The following is a 20,605-nucleotide window of genomic DNA, read 5'->3' as shown; positions in this document are numbered from 1 at the left end:
GGCCAACATGGTGAAACCCCGTCTCTACTAAAAATACAAGCTGGGCATGGTGGTGCATGCCTGTAATCCCAGCTGCTTGGGAAGTTGAGGCAGGAGAATCACTTGAACCTGGGAGGCAGAGGTTGCAGTGAGCCAAGATTGCACCATTGCACTCCAGCCTGGGCCACAGAGTGAGACTCCATCTCAAAAAACAAACAAACAAAAAACAGATATTTAGGTCCTCCCTGATCTACTGAATCAGAATCTCTGGGATGAATATAGGGAATCTATATTTGTAACAAGCCCCTCCATGGTACAGTGGTGCACAGTGACGTCTGGGAACCACTGGAATGATCCCCACTACGTTCCTTTAGTATAAATAATTCTAATTCTCTAGGTAAACAAGACTTCACTATACAACTCGCCTTTTCTGAGCATTACCTTAGTAGTAACTCTTCTACTGAAATTGTATAAGTAGAAATCCTTACAAACTTATTGAGATGCTGAATCCTTAATAATATTTGTTAGTACCTCATTGGTGGTTCCAGAGCTTAACTGTGTCTGAAATAGGCTAGCCAGGCCTCTTTTGATATTTTCGATGGCCACTGGCTCATTTTGATATGAGTAGAACTCTTTGACCTGGTGGGGAGAGGGGAACAGAACACAAATGAAGCAAAAATGCATCATTTATCAGATTTAGTTAAATAAGTGTCAGGCAAGGTCAGACACTTACCTGTATTAATCCTGGGAGAAAGAGATCTGACACTCCAAATCTGGAATTTCCTTTTTGTGAAAAGAAGCTATTTAAAATCTCTGAGACCATCAAAATATGAAGTTTAGGGAGAGATTGATAATGAAGGCTCTTGCATGATGGGCACAGCATTGGGCAAGAGCACTGATATAAGCTGGGAGCCTCATGAAAACAAGGGTGGCCCAAGGGAAGAGAAATGAACATTCTGTTTGAACATGTCAGCATGTTCTCTACCTGTAACGGTACTTGAAACAAAAAATAACTAAAGTTTAAAATAACAGCAAATAAAAAAGTTCTTGGCCGAAAATGGCAATCACTACCTTTGAGATTCCTGAGATGGCACAGCCTCTATGGGCTATCTCAAGGCCCCAGGCGTGGCCATAATACCCATGGTCAACATTTCACAGGGGCAATGTTCTTCACCCTCCAGAGCATTTATGTTGGTGTTGGGTAAATGTATACCTATTTATACACACATATATATACACACATACAGAAGGCTGGGAAATTTGAGGTTGAGATTGCTACTGCTGCATAGGTTCCCATCAGAAGGGCACTGCTTTGAGGTTCCCATCAGAAGGCAGAGAAAGGAGGTTGAAATGAGGAGGGTGACTATGATTTGGCAGGAATAGTAAGCCACTTAGCTTTGTTTTATCATCTTTGATATCTATAGGCACAGAGATGATAACTGTCTTTTGCCATTTTGATAATTTAATGTTTAAGAAACAAGGATAAAAGTACAAAGCGAATTTAATGGAAAGCAGCTTGTTGGTTTTCATCCTGTAGACTTGATACACATCACACAATTTAGAAAAGGAGGATAGATATGTGTTCCCTGTAAAAATTCCCAAGGTCTATGATAATTACAGCTGAGTATTTCTACCAGAAATATCCTGAATGCCTTCCTAGTACTCTTTAAAACCAACCATAGCTTCTAAAGTAAAACATAAAGCTCAATAACTATGCAATGAATCCAAATAATACCAAGCTCAGTAATTTAGCCTACATAAAGACTCTCTTGTGCCTTAGAAGAAGAGAATATTTTTCTTGAATTATCCAAACAAGTGTCTCAAATCTCTATTTTTACTTCCTACATATACTCTGCCTAGTGATGGATTTACTAGGTACTTTATCTGGCAATCAGTTTTAGTCATTAGACTGGACTAACCTATAAGTGTTGGAATAGTGTTTGTCCAACTTAGAAAGAAACTGGAATAATGACCTCAGTGTCTGAAAATTCACAGTATCATATTCTCAAACAAATCACTGGCAATATCTCAGACCCAAGCCTGAGTTTCTGAAGTTCTATTTTGTAAACTGTATCTCCTTCCTTTAATAATCACAATGTAATTTCCTTTTCAAATATTTGGAAGTGTATCTCCAGATATCATGACTATTAGAAGTTCATAACTAGATTACCCCAAAATAGTCAGAAAGTGTTCACTCAGTGGCAATACACACATGTCTATATGGCCCATGTCTTTTTGGTATGAACCATAAACACTTTAGAAAGCAAGATCTCCTAAGTGGGAAAAATACCAGCATTGTCACTACTGTGTCACTTTCCTTCCAGGCTACAAAATGTACCCGAACTATTTTTAAAGTTTTACCTAGAAGGTAAGGAAACCAAGTTCTTGGATTTAATCTTTGGACTATGCATAAGATTAAGTGCTTGTCTGTTACTGACCTACTGCTATGGACCAAGTTTTGATCTTGACCTCTGGATCCCTTAGAAAATGGTGTTAGAGCCTTTTTTTCCCTTCTGGCAGGCTGAATGATAGATATAAACTGTGAGACACAAAGAAAAAAGTTTTTTTCATCCTTTCTATTAGTTTTTATTGCTTCCCCAGAACTAGAAAAATGAACACATCTCTTTTTATTTTATATGACTGCTACTTCTAGGGCCTAAATTCTTTTTCTTTAGTGCAGACTGATGAGATCCAAAGTGAAGATAGTACTGATATCCATACCAGCTAAATGTCAAAACTGTTAGAATTGAGCTGCCTTGTAATCATTTAAAAAATAATAGTATGAAGTCAGAATTTTGCAGTTCAAGCCACATGGCCATCACAGCAATAATTGTAAATTTATTATTTCACAACAGGAACTGAGTAAGTTTTATTATACTCAGGCCATAAAGTTGATTACTTCATTCAGCATTGAAATTAGTTCTGAACATCCAACAGCACAGGGCTCTTATCTAAATTCACAGTACTCAGAGCTTCCAAAGAGCAGCAGCAGGTACGACCTGGTTACAAACGAAGTCTTTAATCCAAGGAAACCACACCTAGAGGGAGACTGGGTAAAATGGCTGGGAAGGCGGTGCAGTGCCTCTTCCAGCCAAATATGAGGGGCCAATTTCCTCTTGAAATAGGTAGTCATCATTCATATTGTTTTATTCTTAGGAAGACGATGCCTTTCTCCACACCTTCCTTTACATATCTTTTAAAAATAAGAGGAGACTAAATTCCATTAAGTGGCCAAACAATCAAAATAATAAAAAGAATCCCAGCAAATAAAGATTAGTAATTTTATATTTGATATCTATCTAAGACAGAGCACAGCTAGGAAATGACACATTGGAGAGCAAACAAGTAAAGGAATATATAACAAATTTCAGAAGGACTTTCAAGGTGTCACATTTCTTGTGGCAGTTCAGTGTGTGTACAAGAGCCATGCTGATTTAGAGAGCAAATCAATGCCTGGAAACAATACAAAATAAAGGTCCAACTCAGCAGCCACGTGGTTAGTTTAATCAACACAAAGCCAAAACCAGAAATGGAAATCTGGTAATTATCCAGTTAATTGGATTAGCCTTTCAGGCCAAAAAAAGAATCCATAGTATAACTTGAGGCATCTTTCACTCATCAGCGTTAATCAACTTAATCAGATTACTGTCACGTTTTCAACTTGATGGTTTGTAGACAAAACTAGAGTCATGCCCACTTATGTAGGGAAGATGAGTGGGCATAGAAAAAAGATGTGCAATGAATATGTATCTAAGTATTTTAATGGACTCTCTTTTAAAATGTAAACATGAGACCCTCATATGGGAAAGGGAGAGAGGGGGAGGTCTGGAAGGACAAAAGTTACATGCTGATAAGCATCCTTGAAACCACAGAAACTTCAGGGAGCACAACTTAATTTGAGCCTATGGTAGAAAATGCTCTCTAAGAAAGTAGCCCATCTGCAGTTTACTCTGCCTGTCCATAATTTCTCTCATAGTACACTGAAATGATAATTTAAGTAATGATCTTTCTGATAGTGATATGGCCAAAACTTCCTGTTGGCTTCTTAGTCTTCATTGTTAAGTTTTTTCCAATACTTTATTATATATTTGAAAGATACGATGATGTACTTTAACCTGTGGTTACAGTAAATCATCGCAAATCATAGCTCCTCTAGAATTGGCCCATTGCGTTACTAAAATAATGATGTGGCAGTTCCATCCTAGCCTTTGAACGGTGAGGGTACTGAGTCCTTTCATGTGTGTAGCAGAAGACTTTGTACTCAGCTGCTACCAAAGGAGCTATAAAATGATTGGTTGTCATTAAGATTATAAATGCAAATAATATCTATGAACTCAAGTGTCTTGCCACACTGGAAGCTCAGAAAAGAAAATAACAATATTTCATGTTGTTAACAAAGTTGAGCCATAAGAAAATCAAATAGGTCAACTGATCTCATGATGTAAATAAGGAATACTACAAGTCAACCAAAGAAGCAGGCATTTCTCCAAATACTTTCCAGCTGGAAGACAGTAGACATAGAAGTTTGAGCATAGACCCTATTTCAAATCCCAACTCCACTGCCTGCCAGTTGTATGACCATAGGCAAATTTCTTAACTTTTCTTTTTTTTTTTTTTTTTTTTGAGGCGGAGTCTCGCTCTGTCGCCCGGACTGGAGTGTAGTGGCCGGATCTCAGCTCACTGCAAGCTCCGCCTCCCGGGTTTACGCCATTCTCCTGCCTCAGCCTCCCGAGTAGCTGGGACTACAGGCGCCCGCCACCTCACCCGGCTAGTTTTTTTGTATTTTTAGTAGAGACGGAGTTTCACCGTGTTAGCCAGGATGGTCTCGATCATTTCTTAACTTTTCTTAACTTTGGTTCCTCAACTATCACAAGAGGTTGATAAGGCAGCCCTTACTGCTCAGGGCCATTAGAAGAATAAAAGAGACAATTCGTGTAATGCCTTTAGTCAGCACCTAGTACACAGTAAGTGCTTAGTTCGTCTTAGCTATTATTAAGTAAACAATAAGTAAAACCTTTATCAAAGTTCAATTCAGTTGAGCCCCATATAATCTTATTTGTTTATCCTTTATTTTAGAAGCATCTATATTCAGTCCTCCCTATGAGCAAGGTGCTGAATAGACAAAGATACAACTCTGCCCATGAGAAACTTACTCTGAATGTGGAGAGCCAAGACATAAAAAGAGAATGACAATACACTGTGACAAATGCTTTGATAGAAATAGGCCCAGGGGTTTGGAAAGATGTTGGAGAAAGCTTCATAAAAATATGCAGTGCAAGGCATGATTCTGGGTGCTTTGGGGAAGGAGGGAGTAGAAGGGCATGGATGTGAGGGGAGAGGCTGAAATACAAAGAGGAATTGGATTTTTTTCTATCCAAGATCCATAATCTAGCAATGAACACGAATGACCAAAAGAAAGTCATAAGGGTCATGAGTGAGCTGCAAAGTGCTAAGAGTATTCTAAAGAGTGATGGTTATTTCCAGCTGACTGGAAGGGTGTGAACTTTATGACAGAAATGGCATGTGAGCAGTCACAAACATGGGAAGTATTTTGACAAGTGGAGAAGGAAGAGAAAGCATTCTTAAAGATAGTGATTCATATTTGGTTGTAGGAGAGGTGAAAATATAAGATTTCTTCTTGTGAGCTCCTTTTTAGAACTTCATACAAAAATGTGCATCATGATTAGCAATATACATATATGAAATGTCCAAAGTATTTGTTTTCAAATACTTTAGTTGAAAATAAATAAAGTATTACTTTATCAGTATATAAAGATCAGTTTATCTTTATTTTGAATTTAGAAAGTGAAATTTTAGAGATGTATGGAGTTATAACTCTAATGTTCCCTTTCTGTTTTCCTGCTTTTGTTCCTAAAACTGAGCTCTCATCTTTAGACACATTTTTATGTATGTCAGCACACTATCTGTAATTTTCATAAACACACATATGTAATGCCTAATAATTAACTGATCACAATTGTTTCTCAATTCCAAATTTATTAAGACCATTTTAAGTGACTAGACTCAAGCCATAAGTAATGCACACTTACAGAATTTTTAAAATAGAATTTCAAATAGATATTATAAAGCATTCAATCATTATTTTAATATACAAAATGCTTTTCTATGTCATAGTTTTAAAATAATTTCTAAAGGCTTTAAAAAACTCTACTTTAGACTTCTCACACCCTTTTAAAAGCTTTAACCTTGTACTTTAGCCAAATATTGATAATCTCATAACAAATCAATATTACTAATCTAAGTTGGATCATTTCAGTCTCATAATTTGTCTCCTTTCCTGAATTTATCCAATCATGCTTTGATGACTTCCTTTGTTACATTATGTTTGTAATCCTTTATAATTGATAAGAAAATTACCTTTTAATAACGCCTTTCATCAATAAATAAATACTTGATTCTACTATAAAGATTTTCAGAAAAATAGGAAACAAACTGGCTAGTAAATGTAAGGGAACTCGGGGCATTGATTTAGTTTGGAAACATTTAATTTACAACCTCTGTTCTTTAGTTCTTGAAGAAATTCCATTTACCATAAAAGTAGTTATAATGTGATTACCTCAAAATAATATCTGCTGAAGGGAAGAAAAATATGAAGTTGGAGAAGATGTGGAACCTAAATGCCCCTTTACCTTTCCATGGATTAGATGAAGGAGCATAGGTCTTTGCAGAGCTTCCAAGTTTTCCTTTCCCATGATTTTAGGTGGACTTTTTCCTTTGAAGATGCTCTTCTCTCCTCTCTGCTGATTCACATTTTCAACATTTACATCCTTCATCTGGAGTAACAGAAAGAAACCTGTTTAAAAAAAACTTTCTATGTCTGTCTTCATCAGAGTCTCTCTGCAAATAAAATAGTAAAGAAACAGACAGAGTTGGCCACAATTTCTTCTGTCATTTTTCAGTTCATGATTTACAGGACCTTGCCACTCACTTTAAAAGAATGGAGAAGGTATTTAAAAACTAGGTTTTTTAATAAGGCAAAAATAGCAATACTTAAAGAACTCTGTGACTTTAGGCTTAAAATAACTGTGACTTGAATGTGATTCTTTCCTATCATTGCCACTCTTCATTTGTTTTGTGTGGTTTCTGTCTGCCTGATCACTTCACTTTCTTTACCACTTGTTGAAAAGGACCCCCGTCCCCTTCTACCTCATCTGTATAAATAAAAATAAAGCCGAATTACTGAATAAGGAGGAATATAATGTTTTCTGGAGAATAGTTTACTGTTATATTGAGAAATGGCTCGGAGAGATGGATGATGATGCTTTGATCCAACTTGGAAAACACAACAGCAATTAGAGACATCCAAAGAAGCAAATATCACTTGTAAATGTATTGCTATGCCACCTCATTATAAAGGACACCAGCAACTACTTGTTCCAAATACTTTGTTCCAAATACTACTTGTTCCAAATACTTTGTCCTGTGTGCCTGTTTCACACCAGATGCAGAATAATAACTGACTTTACTCAAGGAATCTATTATCTTTAGGTTCTTGAGAAGGAAATAAGGGAATCACCACATATTACCATTGGAAAAGTCCCCAGAGACCATCTAATTTGGCCTCCCTCTTCAACACATACATCTAAACCATTTTAACCGACCAAACACTGTTATTTGGGGGAGTACTTGGTTCCTTCCTCAGGAAGAACACAGACTAGGTTTACTCTTTCTTCAGTAATTCTACCTGTTGTATCAAGGAATGCAGGAACCTCCTAACTGATCTCCTCTTGAGTTAGAGTGGTCTAAATCGTTTTCCATACAAAATGGATTATTGACCCTTCTCTCCGAGAACATTTTGAAAAGACTCTAGCATAATGTCCCTGTTAACGTGATCTATAGAATTGAACACCATACTCTGGTTGTTTACCAGTATATACCTTCTGTTGTCTGTTTCAACAATTTGGAAAGATCAGTTCACTTTTCATCAGCAAAACCTTTAAATACGTAGAATTGCTTATGTTGGAGATAGATAACAAACTAAATGGATGTATAATCAAGAACCCAAAACAAGTGCTGTCAAATGGTAGACTTCTCAAAAACTTCTGACATCTAATCTTTGCATTTATCTGGTAGAAAATGCCCACCGTGATTTGGATCAGTTGGTCATCATCACCATCAGGATTCCTCCACAATAAGGCCACATCCACGTTGGAGGAAATGCGGTAGCCCACGCTGTCTTGCAGTTTTCCTTTGCCCCGATCAAGAAGAACTTCAGTAGAGTACGTGAGCTTGTACAGCCGGTCATTATTTAATGAGAGACCAGTTGTGTGACCTGTATAAAGATAATGACACAAATCAAGTTTTCATTGTAAGGGATCATGCTGTCTCACCATCAGTGCATCTCTCTACCACAGTGGGGCTCAGGAAGCTCGGTAAATATTCACTGATTGAAACATGGTTCTACTTCGTCTGCTGAAATCTTTGACTTGTAAAATATACATAAACAAACAAAAACAAACAAAGAAGCTCCCATTTCAGAGAACTTTAGTTTGTATTCCTAATCAATTATCAGATAGTGCCATGGTTGAACTATAGATATTTTGTTTTTTTGTTTAAATGCCATTGTATTTCTCTTAATTATATGAATATGATTTCAAGTAGATGACTCACCAAGAATTGGTTTATAAATGTAATATGAGCCATTTGTAATTAACATATTATTTAAATGCAAGCAGATCAATTCCAAAGTAATTTTAGCGGTTAGAAGGAAGTTCTTTAATTTGGATATTTTTGATATTTAAGAAACATCTCTTCAGTACAAATTTACTCTATTAATGTAATTAGCAAACTTTTAGTACAAAGGTACATTTCAGGGTTGCACATATGTAACTTTAAATTAGCTGTGCCCTAATAAAATAATGTCTTACTATATGAAATCTTAGTATAGGCTTAAATTTGGCATGGCTTAATTTAAAAAGATCAAATAGTATACAAATCTGTACTGTGATCCAAGAAAACTGATATATCAATGAGTTCACACAGTATCCAATTCAGTTTATCTAGCCAAAAGAAATGTCAAGGAGCAAGTCTTTTCCCAGAGATGATTTAAAATGTATAGTCACATAAAGTTTTTTTCTTTTGTATATTTTCTATCTATGGCTCTCAGGAGATAGTTAAAAAAGACTTCAGTTTACCTTATTCCTCAATGCTAATGGGGTTTCATTGCCCGGTTTACTATAATAGGCAACCATAATCATTTTTTCTCTCAGGAAATATACATATGGGGAGAGGTACAGGAAAGGGGTTTGGGGTGTCTAGACCAAAGCAAAGCAGTCGAGAAAGGTGATAACAAAAACTACTTTGCAATGCCAAAAAATTAAGAAAATTTCTGAAAAGGCCCTATCCATGTACACAGTAACAATCTGTTCACTGTCTCCTCTATCTATTACAGCACATACTTGCCCAGAGGAAATAGTGGTCAAAAATCCATCATCTGCATGTTATGTGTATTAACTTATTTAATCCTCACAAAAATCTAATGAGGTAGGCACTATTATTAGTCTCATTTTATAGATGAAGAGACTGAGGGGACACAGAAACAATATAATTTACCTAAGGTCATTCATCATAGAGATATGATTTTTTTTTCTTTTTTCTTTTTTTTTTTTTTGAGACAGAGTCTTGCTCTGTCAGCCAGATTGGAGTCCAGTGGCACGATTTCGGTTCACTGCAACCTCCACCTACTGGGCTCAAGCAATTCTCCTGCCTCAGCCTAGCCTCCTGGGTAGCTGGGATTACAAGTTACAAGGCATGTGCCACCATACCCAGCTAATTTTTGTATTTTTAGTAGAGATGGGGTTTCACAATGTTAGCCAGGCTGGTCTCAAACTCCTGACCTCAGGTAATCCACCCATCTGGGCCTCCCAAAGTGCTGGGATTATAGATGCACATCTGGCTGGAGACATGATTTTAATCCAGGCTGTCTGTCTGTAAAGATTATGCTCTTACCTATACTATATATCTCTAAAACTTTAGGTTGCATTCTTTTCCATTCCTAGGTAGTGAGCTAGAAATTTATTCATTCATTCAACTAGAATATAGTGAGTACCTGTTGAACAGTAAGTACTTTTTAAGGCTCTGGGACTATACCAGTTAACAAGCAGAGAAAGGCAGAGAAAGTTTCTTCTTGTTTTCTTTACTTTTTTTTTTTTTTTTTCGAGACAGGGTCTCACTCTGTCACCCAGGCTGGAGTGCAGTTGTGTGATCTCGGCTCACTGCAACCTTTATCTCCAGGCTCAAGTGATTCTCCCATCTCAGTCTTCTGAGTAGTTGGGACCACAGACTCATGCCACTAAGTCCAGTTAATTTTTATATTTTGTAGAGATAGGGTTTTGCCTTGTTGACCAGGCTGGTCTTGAACTCCTGAGCTCAAGCAATCTGCCCACTTCACCCTCCCAAAGTGCTGGGATTACAGGTGTGAGCCACCGCACCCGGTCAGGAGACAAAGTTTCTACCCTCGTGGAGTTTACATTTAAATGCGATGGAGAAGGGCAATTAAAAAGAATGAGTACATAAGCAAGTTATATAGTATGTTAGAAGTGCTCATGAAGAAAACTGAAGCAGGAAAGGGAATGGAGGTGCTGAGAGAAAAACCTCTGTGGAAAGGTGACATTTTGGACAAAGGTTTTCGGTGAGCCACATGGATATCTGTGGGAAGGGCACCCCCCTCCCCCAACTCCTATCCTTTCTACTCCTTCCCCTCACAGAGGAAATAGCAAGTGCAAAGGCCCCAAGGAGGGCTCCTGCAGGTGTAATGAAGGAAGAGCAAACAGCAGGGAGACCAAAGAGCTGGAAAATCAGTAAGTAAAAGACACAGTGAAGGAGATGAGGCCAAGGAGGTACCTATGGATGGCAGGAAGATTTGGGGAGTTTGAGTGAGGTGGGACGCTGTCATAGAGTTTTGGGTAGTGAAGTCACATAATCTGTCAAACCTTCAAAGAAAAGGGACAAGGATTTTCATAGGAATCAAGAAGAGGCAGAAGAAGGAAGTATGAAAGGATCTAAATGTGTATACACAAAACCAAACTGTGTCCAAGCACCAAGTCAGGCAGAAACTGAGGTGTGAGATACAGAAGGCAAAGAGAGTCAGGAAAAACCTTGAAGGGGATGAAGGCTGGGATTCCCTCTTATCTCTATCTCTTCTGCATTTTAATTGGGGACTCTATAGCAGGTTCAAATACTGGCTTTCTGGTTAGGAAAAATATTTTGGTCAGGAGGCCTTCTTTTTATGACACCTATCAAATTCCATATACGGCATAAAGGAAATACATGTTGTCTTATCTAATCCTCAGAGCAATTCTTAAAAGTAAGCATTGTGTGACACCAGATAGAAGCTGACTGCAAGTTCAACCCAACATAGCAAATATAATGCAGATTTGAAGTCTAAATTTACCAAAATCCAAGTTTTGTGGACTTTATTAAGATGTCTTCTGGTTAAAATAACTATGAAATATTTGTAGGAAGATAACCTTTCTTAAATTCCAAAGTTTTCCAAACTATTATGTTATTCACCTTTTTTCTTACCTCACTTTACCGGCCATATAATAAATCAATTTTTGACTATGACTTGGAAATGATAAAGCACAGGAAAGAATGGGCCTTTTATTCCTCCAAACTATTTCTTACCTCTTTCAACAGGAGAAAAAGCCTAAAATGGTTCAACTCTCCTAAAATGGAGAGTGTTATCCCTCTTATACTTTCCTTTTTGGTAAGTATTTCTCTGTTTATGTTTTGCAGAGTTCTGGCAACACTGGGCATTGGGGCATGTCCAATTTATATTGTTGACTTAATTCCTTTTGTAGGATATTGCTCTTCAGAGTATGTATAATAATATTTTTGATAACTGTTGTTAGATAAAACCAAAAAAGAAATTAGTATTAGCCAAAAAAAGTCAGAACCTCTTTAATTTGCCCTTCAAGTGCATTTAGAATTTTTAAGTGACTTAAAAGCAACAAAACTGTTAGTTTTGAATCTTCAAGAAATATTTTTTACATACTCCTCTGTCAGATTTATATGAGTACAATAACTGATAATTGGCTTAGTCAAGAAGATAAAGCAAACATAAGTTAATGGTGAGGTTTGAAGAGATGTACAATGATGATAAGGGTGATAGGTAATGGCATTTATGAACCCAACAGAAAACTAAAGGGTCAGAAGTTAAAAAGGAGGATGAAAGGTAAGAACAAAAAAGAACTGGAAGATGATTAATAAAAATTGACTAAAAAGTAAGGGTGGGGTGAGGGATTGAGAGAAAGACTGGAAATGAAGGAAGTGTACAGGTTTAAAGATGACAAAATTAAATAGGTAAAAATACTTTATAAGGAAAACCCAGAGAATGCACTGAAAATAGTCCAATCATTACAAAGTATAACTAAGAAAAAGTAGGGAAAACTTAAGTCTTTAGAAAGTTCACACAGCAAATCATATAGATGTGCTCTTGTATCCTAATCCTAACAGCCTCTTCAGATTCCAATCTGCCATTCAATTTTCCTTCCTTCCTTCTTTCTTTCTTTCTTTCTCTCTCTCTCTTTCTTTCTTTCTTTCCCTCCCTCCCTCCCTCCCTCTCCCTCTTTCTTTCTTTCTTTCTTTCTTTCTTTCTTTCTTTTCTTTTCCCTTTCCTTTCCTTTCCTTTCCTTTCCTTTCCTTTCCTTTCCTTTCTCTCTTTCTTTCTCTCTTTCTTTCTTTCTTTTTTGTTGAAACAGAGTTTTGCTCTTGTTGCCCAGGCTGGAGTGCAATGGCGTGATCTCGACTCACTGCAACCTCCACCTCCCAGGTTCAAGTGATCCTTCTGCCTCAGCCTCCTGAGTAGTTGGGATTACAGGCATGCACTCCTATGCCTGGCTAATTTTGTATGTTTAGTAGAGACAGGGTTTCTCTATGTTGGTCAGGCTGGTCTCAAACTCCCAACCTCAGGTGATCCACCCACCTTTGCCTCCCAAAGTGCTGGGATTATAGGCATGAGCCACCACACCCAGCCTCAATTTTCTTTAGATTCTAATCTTCCCTCAACATCCCCCCAGATCTGAGGATTTACCAAAGTTGCATTGGTAATTTAGAGATGAGTTTTGAGGCAATGAGGCATGGGATCCCCAAATTTTAAATGGACTGATTTTAAGGTAAACTCTTCACGAGTTGTTTGCTAACTAATGTCAGTCGTTAAAAGGGAAAGAATCTATAATTAAATCATGGTACCATAATGCAAAAAGTTATTCCATCTAGGTAAAGAAGCTCTCAAGTCAAGCACTTTAAATTTATGAAATCAGCATAAGCAACGTACCATGATGCTAATGAAGCTTAAGCTCTCTTGCCCAGGATCCTTCCAAAGACTGCAGAAGAGGACCCTAGCAATGTATCCACATGCCAATTCTTTTTGAGCAACCTTTGCAATAGTAAGATATTTTTGTAATCTTTTCTCAAAAGTGGCCCCTAAATTATATGTTTCAAGCTTTAAAAATCTAGATTTACTACTAAGCTTGTACACAATAAACTGTAGCTACAGCTACCTATGATATTCTAAACCACATTTTCTCATTTATGCTGTTTCCCAATAGTCATTGTCTAGTGTATGTGTATATTTAAATCTTTTATAAGTACATTTGAAAACATGAGGTCACCCAATTTCCTAGTTTATAAAATGGGAAAAGAGGAGAAGCTCATAATAAGTACCACGTCTCAATTATTTTTCTCAAAATACTTATGGTATTAGGTTTGATACTATGGTATTTAAATCACACATATTTTGACTGCTCAACAGTTTATCTGGCAGACAAAATAGTAAGTTCTCTATATAACAACTCTCAGTCAGATATAATTTATAAATCTTTTTCTCATTAAAAATTTTCTTTTGTCCAAGTAAGAACTGTATGTTTAAATAGTAAACATTTAGAGATTGGTGAAAATATTTTCTTTAGTTCAAGAACCTACAGTGTGATTTGCTTAGGTGAATTGGTTTAAATTTAGCCCTCTATTGCTCCAATAATGAAGATTAGGTTTTTTTCCTCATGTAGAAATTTTCTAAACAAAAGTCCTGAGGCAAACTTTACTTTAATATCAAAAGCTACATTTATCCCTAACAGGTTTTAGAAGTTTATAAGTGAATTGTTTTCTATCATTTACTTAGAGTACATGGTTTTAAAATTGGTCCCTATAATGCTAAGCTGTTTGACCAATTGGTTTTAACAATGTATCTTCTTAAGAAATGAAAAAGTATTCATTGTATATAATGCAGCATTTGGAAATCTGGTATTTATAATCTAGCTGATTTGAAACAAGATTCTATATTAATACATTTCACAACAGTTTTATGAAACCATTGCTCATAAAATGTTTGTTTTATCTCTTACCTTTTCAATGGCATTAATGCATACGTATTTTTAAAATTAATTTCCTCTTAAAATAGAAACTGTAAGCAGCAACATTATTTTTCCAAAGATAATCTTTTATTTCTTAAATCTGTATCAGGAAATTTAATTTTCTTTAATTCACTATGAATTCTATCTTTTTTGAATTGTAACAGAATTAAATACATGTTGTGCCATTTCATTCATAATTCTTTGGCAAATCAAATGCCTTTTTCATTGGGTCTAATTCTTCTTGAGGTCACATTGCTAAGCAACTAGAAGAAAATTTAAGAACTGGGTTTAAAAAAAAAATCCTCATTTACAATTCAAGTGAAGGAGCTGCATTCAGTGTGACCAACAGCAGCAGATAACAATAGCGGGTATCTTTTTATCTTCTTTTAAAAACAGACCATGAATGAGAAATTAAAGCAAGAACACACTGGTCTGAGGAACTGAACCTAAAAGAAATCTCTGTTTTCTTAATGTTTATAGGGATTTGAATTTGGTTTTCATTTCAATTCAACCATGCTTTCACAAACATTCCAAAGTTACATGGTTTTGAAGATACTTTAGTTAGAAACTCTTTCACTGTTCACTCATACAAACACACACACACGCACGTATCCGCCTCCCACCCCAAAGATTGAAATTAAAGTTTAGCAAAAGGCAACATAAACTTACCTTTAACAGAAGCTGAATATGACGAAATGAAGCAGAGAAAAAGCACAGCAAGGAGAATCATATTGACCAGCGACCCTCAACTGCATCCAGTGCCCAGCTAGGAGTCACTGAGAAGTGGACTTTTTCAATGGCAGCCAGTGAGGGAGTGACCCTCTTCAGAACCTGCAACAATCATGTTTATCTTTGGGGAAAGGTCAGACTCCAAACTCCAAAACCAGGACCTAAGTTCACTGAAGGGCTCACTATTAATGATTAAACGTAGGTGGGCTGCAGTTTTCAGTCTCTCACTCTTTTTAATTTTTTTTACCCAAGGAGGAAAGTTTAAATGTTTTCAGTTTTGAGAGCTAAACCAAACCAGTATACCATCCTATAAATGCAGAGACACTGAGGGACATTCCAAGAAAAAAACTGGTGGTGATACTTTCTGCTTAATCTATAACCATCACTATGCCTGTTACAGTAACTGCCTATATTCACATTACAATACTATGTGGGAGGGTAGTAAGGATTCTCAAACTCAGCTAAACCTAACCAAATTTTAATATTTCTTGTATGGATATCTTTGAATTTTTATACTATTTGTATGCTATTATAAAAAATTCACACTGAATTTTAGGATTTATATTTAAACTGTTAAGTCATACCACCACCAATCACTTCAAAATAATGTTAAAGTAGATAGAACTTTCATGAAACACAGATGATCATCCTTATGTGTGAAACTGTATGAGGTCTGAGCAAATCAGCATTGTTTGTCATTAGCACACTAGCAAGCCGATTGAGTATTTCATAGTAGACCTCTATTTGTGTCTGTGACAAGACACATTTGTCTGAGTCCCCCAACTGGTTGGATGCAGTCCTGTCCTTTCTGAATCCCATTTCTAGGAAGAGATTAAGAGGGGGAATTCCAGCTCTTAGTTCTTTTGCTACAGAATATTAATTAGAAAACTTCTGTAGAATTAAAGTAAATACCCTAGTATGGCTGAGGCCATACTAACTGAACCAATCCTTGTCCCTGGAAACTCCTATGAGAGAGACCTGCTATGAACAAAATCTACTAAAATGAGGTGGCTTAGGCAGTATGTGGGAATGTTTTGGCAAAGTAGGGAAAAATGTGCTAGTGAAGGGCTATCTGAATGTATTTTAAAATATTTATGGCCATATTTTCATATAAAATGAATTCTTAAGTCTATCCTGGTCACTCTCAAAACCCTTTTCTCAAACCCTAACCTTGAGATTAAATCTTCCAGACAATCTAGGTAAAAGATAGTAGACATGATAGGGGCACGATGAAATTTAAAATTTTAAAATCTACGAAGTTAAGCATATTTCCTCTTGAATAATATCTTTATATAAAGATCAAAATATGAAAATTGTTCTTCTATTGATAATAGAATTTCACCTGCTATCACAATTTTGTATAAAAAATATAGCTATAGTAGCAAGCAAAAATAGTTTGATTGGAAATATCACCTTCAAGTTATAAATACGAAGTTTTCCTGGAGTTAAACAGAAAAGTAGCTTTGTGAAAGAAATGTAAGTTTTTATGAATAATAGGGATTATGAATATAAGGCAATGTGAAAGTGCTTTACTTTCTATTTGAATAGATTTCTACAGTTTGCCAAAATTTCTGTAATACATACATAGGGATATAAAGCCATTATAATCACTTGAACTTTATTTACATATTTATTTAAATTAAAAGCTAGTTTGTATCATATTTGATTGTATGAGAACTGTCCTTACATATTTTCATTTGAGGCTCACAGTTGCAAGACCTTTAATGTTTGTGGTTAGACTATGTGGTGCGTGATACTTGTCCTTCGGGTAAAGTACTATTCGTTGTCAAGTGTTTTCCAGAGTCCAACCAATAAAAGATATATCACTATTGCCTAACAAAGTAAATTCTGTTTCATTTGAGCATTTGATTTCCACTAGAAAACTCCAATGAGTCACTGTTTTAAGTAGTCATTTCAACATAAGATGTTCAAATAAGGCTGCTTCTGCTGGTTATAAATAACATCATCCTTTTATAAAATATAAACTTACAACATTTTCTTTTTATAAGGACAATTTAGAAAAGACTTCTTGAGATCGTTTCATTACAGATGAAATAAGAATGCCAAAGCCTCTCCAAATTCAGTGAACTCTGTGTATCGAAGAAGTATTCTCTTCTGTTACTCTGTTGATTAAGCACAGCAAACACTGTGCAAGTATGTGAGCACTATCTCCTAAAACTCACCAGCTATTTTACATAACATGTGAAGCAAAGCACAGTAAAAAAAACAAGAGCTGCCATCTATGGAACAATTACATACTGTTAATCACCTTACATTTTTATAGTAATCCTTACAACAGTCATTTGACATATTAGATAAATGAATCTCAGATTAATTTACTGAAGTGATTTTAGGACTATAGAAAAATAAACCTTGAAACCTAGACCCAAGTATTCCTGTTTGCTTAGAAAACATTAGGGGTGGGAAGTGAGAAAAAAATTGATTTCTTACAGATGACATGCAATTATTAATTGGGACTGTTTTTATAATAAGTCATCACAATTTTGTATGAAAACTAACAGAGCCCTTGATTTTTGTGAATTTGTGGTTAGACATTCAGGCTGAACATACAGGGGTAAAAGTTGATCTATGATAGTTAAATTAAAATCAAATGATACATTTTAAAACAATGCTATTGCAATGAAATTCCTTTGGTAGTACATGACACTGTGAAATATTTGCTATACTTCCATTTACATTGATAAATAAGGAGACTATGAAATAAAGATGGATGATTAATTCCAAAGTACAGTTGTGTTTCTGTTGAGTGTCAGAGGTTGTCAGGAGTTAACGTATTTTCTTAGATTAGAAGACAAATGAACTTCACCACACTAAAGGTTGGAAGGAAATGTATTACCCTACTGGATATAGAAAGTCAGGATGCATGAAAGGTATGTGAAAAAAAAAAAATCTGTTTACAACATTGAAACACTTTGTTCTTAGAAAGAAGCATGACATTAATGAAAAAAAAATTTAGAAGGACACTTTAAGTTATCCCTACATGGTCATAACAGTTTAAATCTAAAAGTATTTTCAAATCAATGAGAGAGTTAGCATTTTGAAAGAATCTTGAAAAAATTTCTTAAGTTAAAAATATTCTTAATGTGGTGACTTTTTTTTATTCCAAGGCAAAATTATATAGGAATACATACATTATTTTGAAAGGTATTGTTTAAAGAATTCTCTATAAGAAAATAAAGATTCATTGAATTCCTTATCAAAAGCAAAGCTGGTTTGAAACACTGGGAATCTAAGAATCTAAAAAGAACATTCATTTTTCCAAAATAGAGTCATTAACCAAATTTTATGCCCCCATACATATATACACGCATATAAATTTGACAACCAAAAAAAGCCTTTGTATCATATCAGTTACCATAAAAGGATTCTAAATTATCTTTGACCACACAAAACTGAATTGCTAGCATTTAAAGGAGAGAATTGATGGAAACTCTTTTAGTAGACTACTGTAAATACAATAAGATTTTAATTTTGATCAGAATAAATGTATTGAACATTCAAAAAAAAGAAATTTAAAAACTTAAATTATATCCTAGCATAAATGCAATTTTCCTTTTAAAGTATATGCAATGCAACAATTACATTTATGAAATGATTCTTAATATATAGGTATAAAAATACGAATTTATTTGAAGTGGAACCAGAAGTCAATTGTTTTAAATAATTATCCAAATAAGAAAATAAAAAAATGTTAAAGAGAGATCAAGAGATATAGAGGATAGAGTGAGTGGGGCAAAGGCAATATTTGGGGAATATATTGAAGAATTTCCAAGAACTATTGAAAGGCACTGTATCAGTTCTCCATAGCTACCATAACAAATTACCACAAAATTTAGTGGTTTAAAATGCAAATTTATTGTCTTATACTCTTGGAAGTCAGAAGTCTAACACTGGGGTCACTGGGATAAAATGAAAGCATTGGCAGGTGTATCCCTTTCTGGAGGCTTTAGGGGAGTATTTGTTTCCTTACCTTTTCTAGCTTCTAGAAGCTACCTGCATTCCTTGACTCATGGTCTCTTCTTCCATTTACAAAACCAGCAAGAGTAAGCTGAATCCTTTTTAGTTCACGTCACTCTGACCATCTCTTCTGTCTCCCTCTTCCATTTTATGAATCCTTGTGATTATACTGGGCCTGCCTAAATAATCCAGGATAATCTTTTTACCCTGAGGTCTGCGGATTGGGAACTTTGATTTCATCTACAACCTTAACTTAGAATATCACAGGTTCTGGAGATTAAGACATTTAACATCTTTGGGGTGCCACTGTCTGCCTATCACAGACACCAATCCACAGATTCATGAGGCTCAATAAATCTTAAGCAGGATAATTTTTAATACACACATACACACAAGTAGACACATCATAATTAAACTGCAGAATATCAAAGAGAGAGAGAAGATATTTAAAGGAACCAGATAGAGAGGATAGATTATTTTCAAGGAGAAAAAGCAGCAGACAACTACTAAATTATTAACAGTATCAATGAAAACAAGGAGACATTAGAATGTTGTCTTCAATGTGCTGAGAGAAAATAATTGTGAATTTAGTATTCTATATATATTCTGTAAATATGTCTTTTGAGTATAAACTTGAAATAGAGATTTTCCAGAGAAATTAAAACTGAAAATTTACAACTAAAGGACCCCTCCAAATGATATCTTTAAAAATCTGCTTCAATTAGAAAAAAAATTGACCCCAGATAAAATCTGAGATGCAAGAAGGGATGAAGAGCAAAGAAAGTACGGTGGAGAAACACACTAGCTCTTAATAAGTGTCTTGTGGGGTTGAGCATAAAGTGCACAAAAATCACATTAAAAATGTTACCACAAAGACCTTTGTGGTATAGTGAAAATTTGGATACCAAAATGTTTAAGTACAAAAATTAGTTCAATAAATTATGTGTATCAATTCAGCAGAATTCCACTAAGCCATTTTAAAATAATACTATATAAGCATATATTTTGTATAATATGGTATATGTAAATATGCAAACATGTAAATATGGTATATTTACCATATCTTAGTAAGTAAACAGTCTGTTAAACAGCAGATGTAGATATGGTTTGAGATTTCTTGTTTAAACAATATACCTACATGTTAGCACAGAAAAGGATTAGAACAATATTCACTGAGCACCTTAATAATTATTATCTCTGAGAGATGGAATATAGTTTGTGTTTGCATTTTTTTTTTGCCGTTATATTTTCTCACATTCTATAATGTATATGTTACTTTAAAATACATTTTATTGTTTATAACAGTTTAGATTTACAGAAAAATTGCTAAAATAATACAAAGATTTCCCATACAGCCTGCACAGTTATTTCTACTGTTAATATCTTACATTAGTGTAGTTGATTTATTATTAATAAACCAATATTAATATATTATTAACTAAAATTCATACTTTATTAGATTACCTTTGTTTTTACCTAATTCTTTTTTTCTGTTCCATCCAGGGTACATCACATTTAGTTCTCATGTATCTTTAGGCTCCTCTTGG

General features: G+C 35.2%; 1 protein-coding gene across 1 annotated transcript in view; it reads right to left on the bottom strand.

Annotated features, from left to right (window-relative positions):
• MTTP (microsomal triglyceride transfer protein) overlaps positions 1-20,605 on the bottom strand; it is a 65,977-nt gene that overhangs the window by 39,757 nt on the left and 5,615 nt on the right. Inside the window, exons 2-6 of the mRNA XM_033178181.1 lie at positions 19,072-19,237; positions 15,021-15,182; positions 8,085-8,272; positions 6,630-6,773; positions 511-618 (exon numbers count right to left, since the gene is read on the bottom strand). Of these exons, the coding sequence (XP_033034072.1) occupies positions 511-618; positions 6,630-6,773; positions 8,085-8,272; positions 15,021-15,081 (501 nt within the window). The 5' untranslated portion in view covers positions 15,082-15,182; positions 19,072-19,237. The remainder of the gene's footprint in view (positions 1-510; positions 619-6,629; positions 6,774-8,084; positions 8,273-15,020; positions 15,183-19,071; positions 19,238-20,605) is intronic.

The sequence above is a fragment of the Trachypithecus francoisi genome, unplaced genomic scaffold (genome assembly GCF_009764315.1).
Source record: "Trachypithecus francoisi isolate TF-2019V2 unplaced genomic scaffold, Tfra_2.0 Contig01566, whole genome shotgun sequence".
NCBI lineage: Eukaryota > Metazoa > Chordata > Mammalia > Primates > Cercopithecidae > Trachypithecus > Trachypithecus francoisi.
Note: the sequence above shows the minus strand (reverse complement) of the source record. Positions and strands in the feature narration are given on the sequence as shown.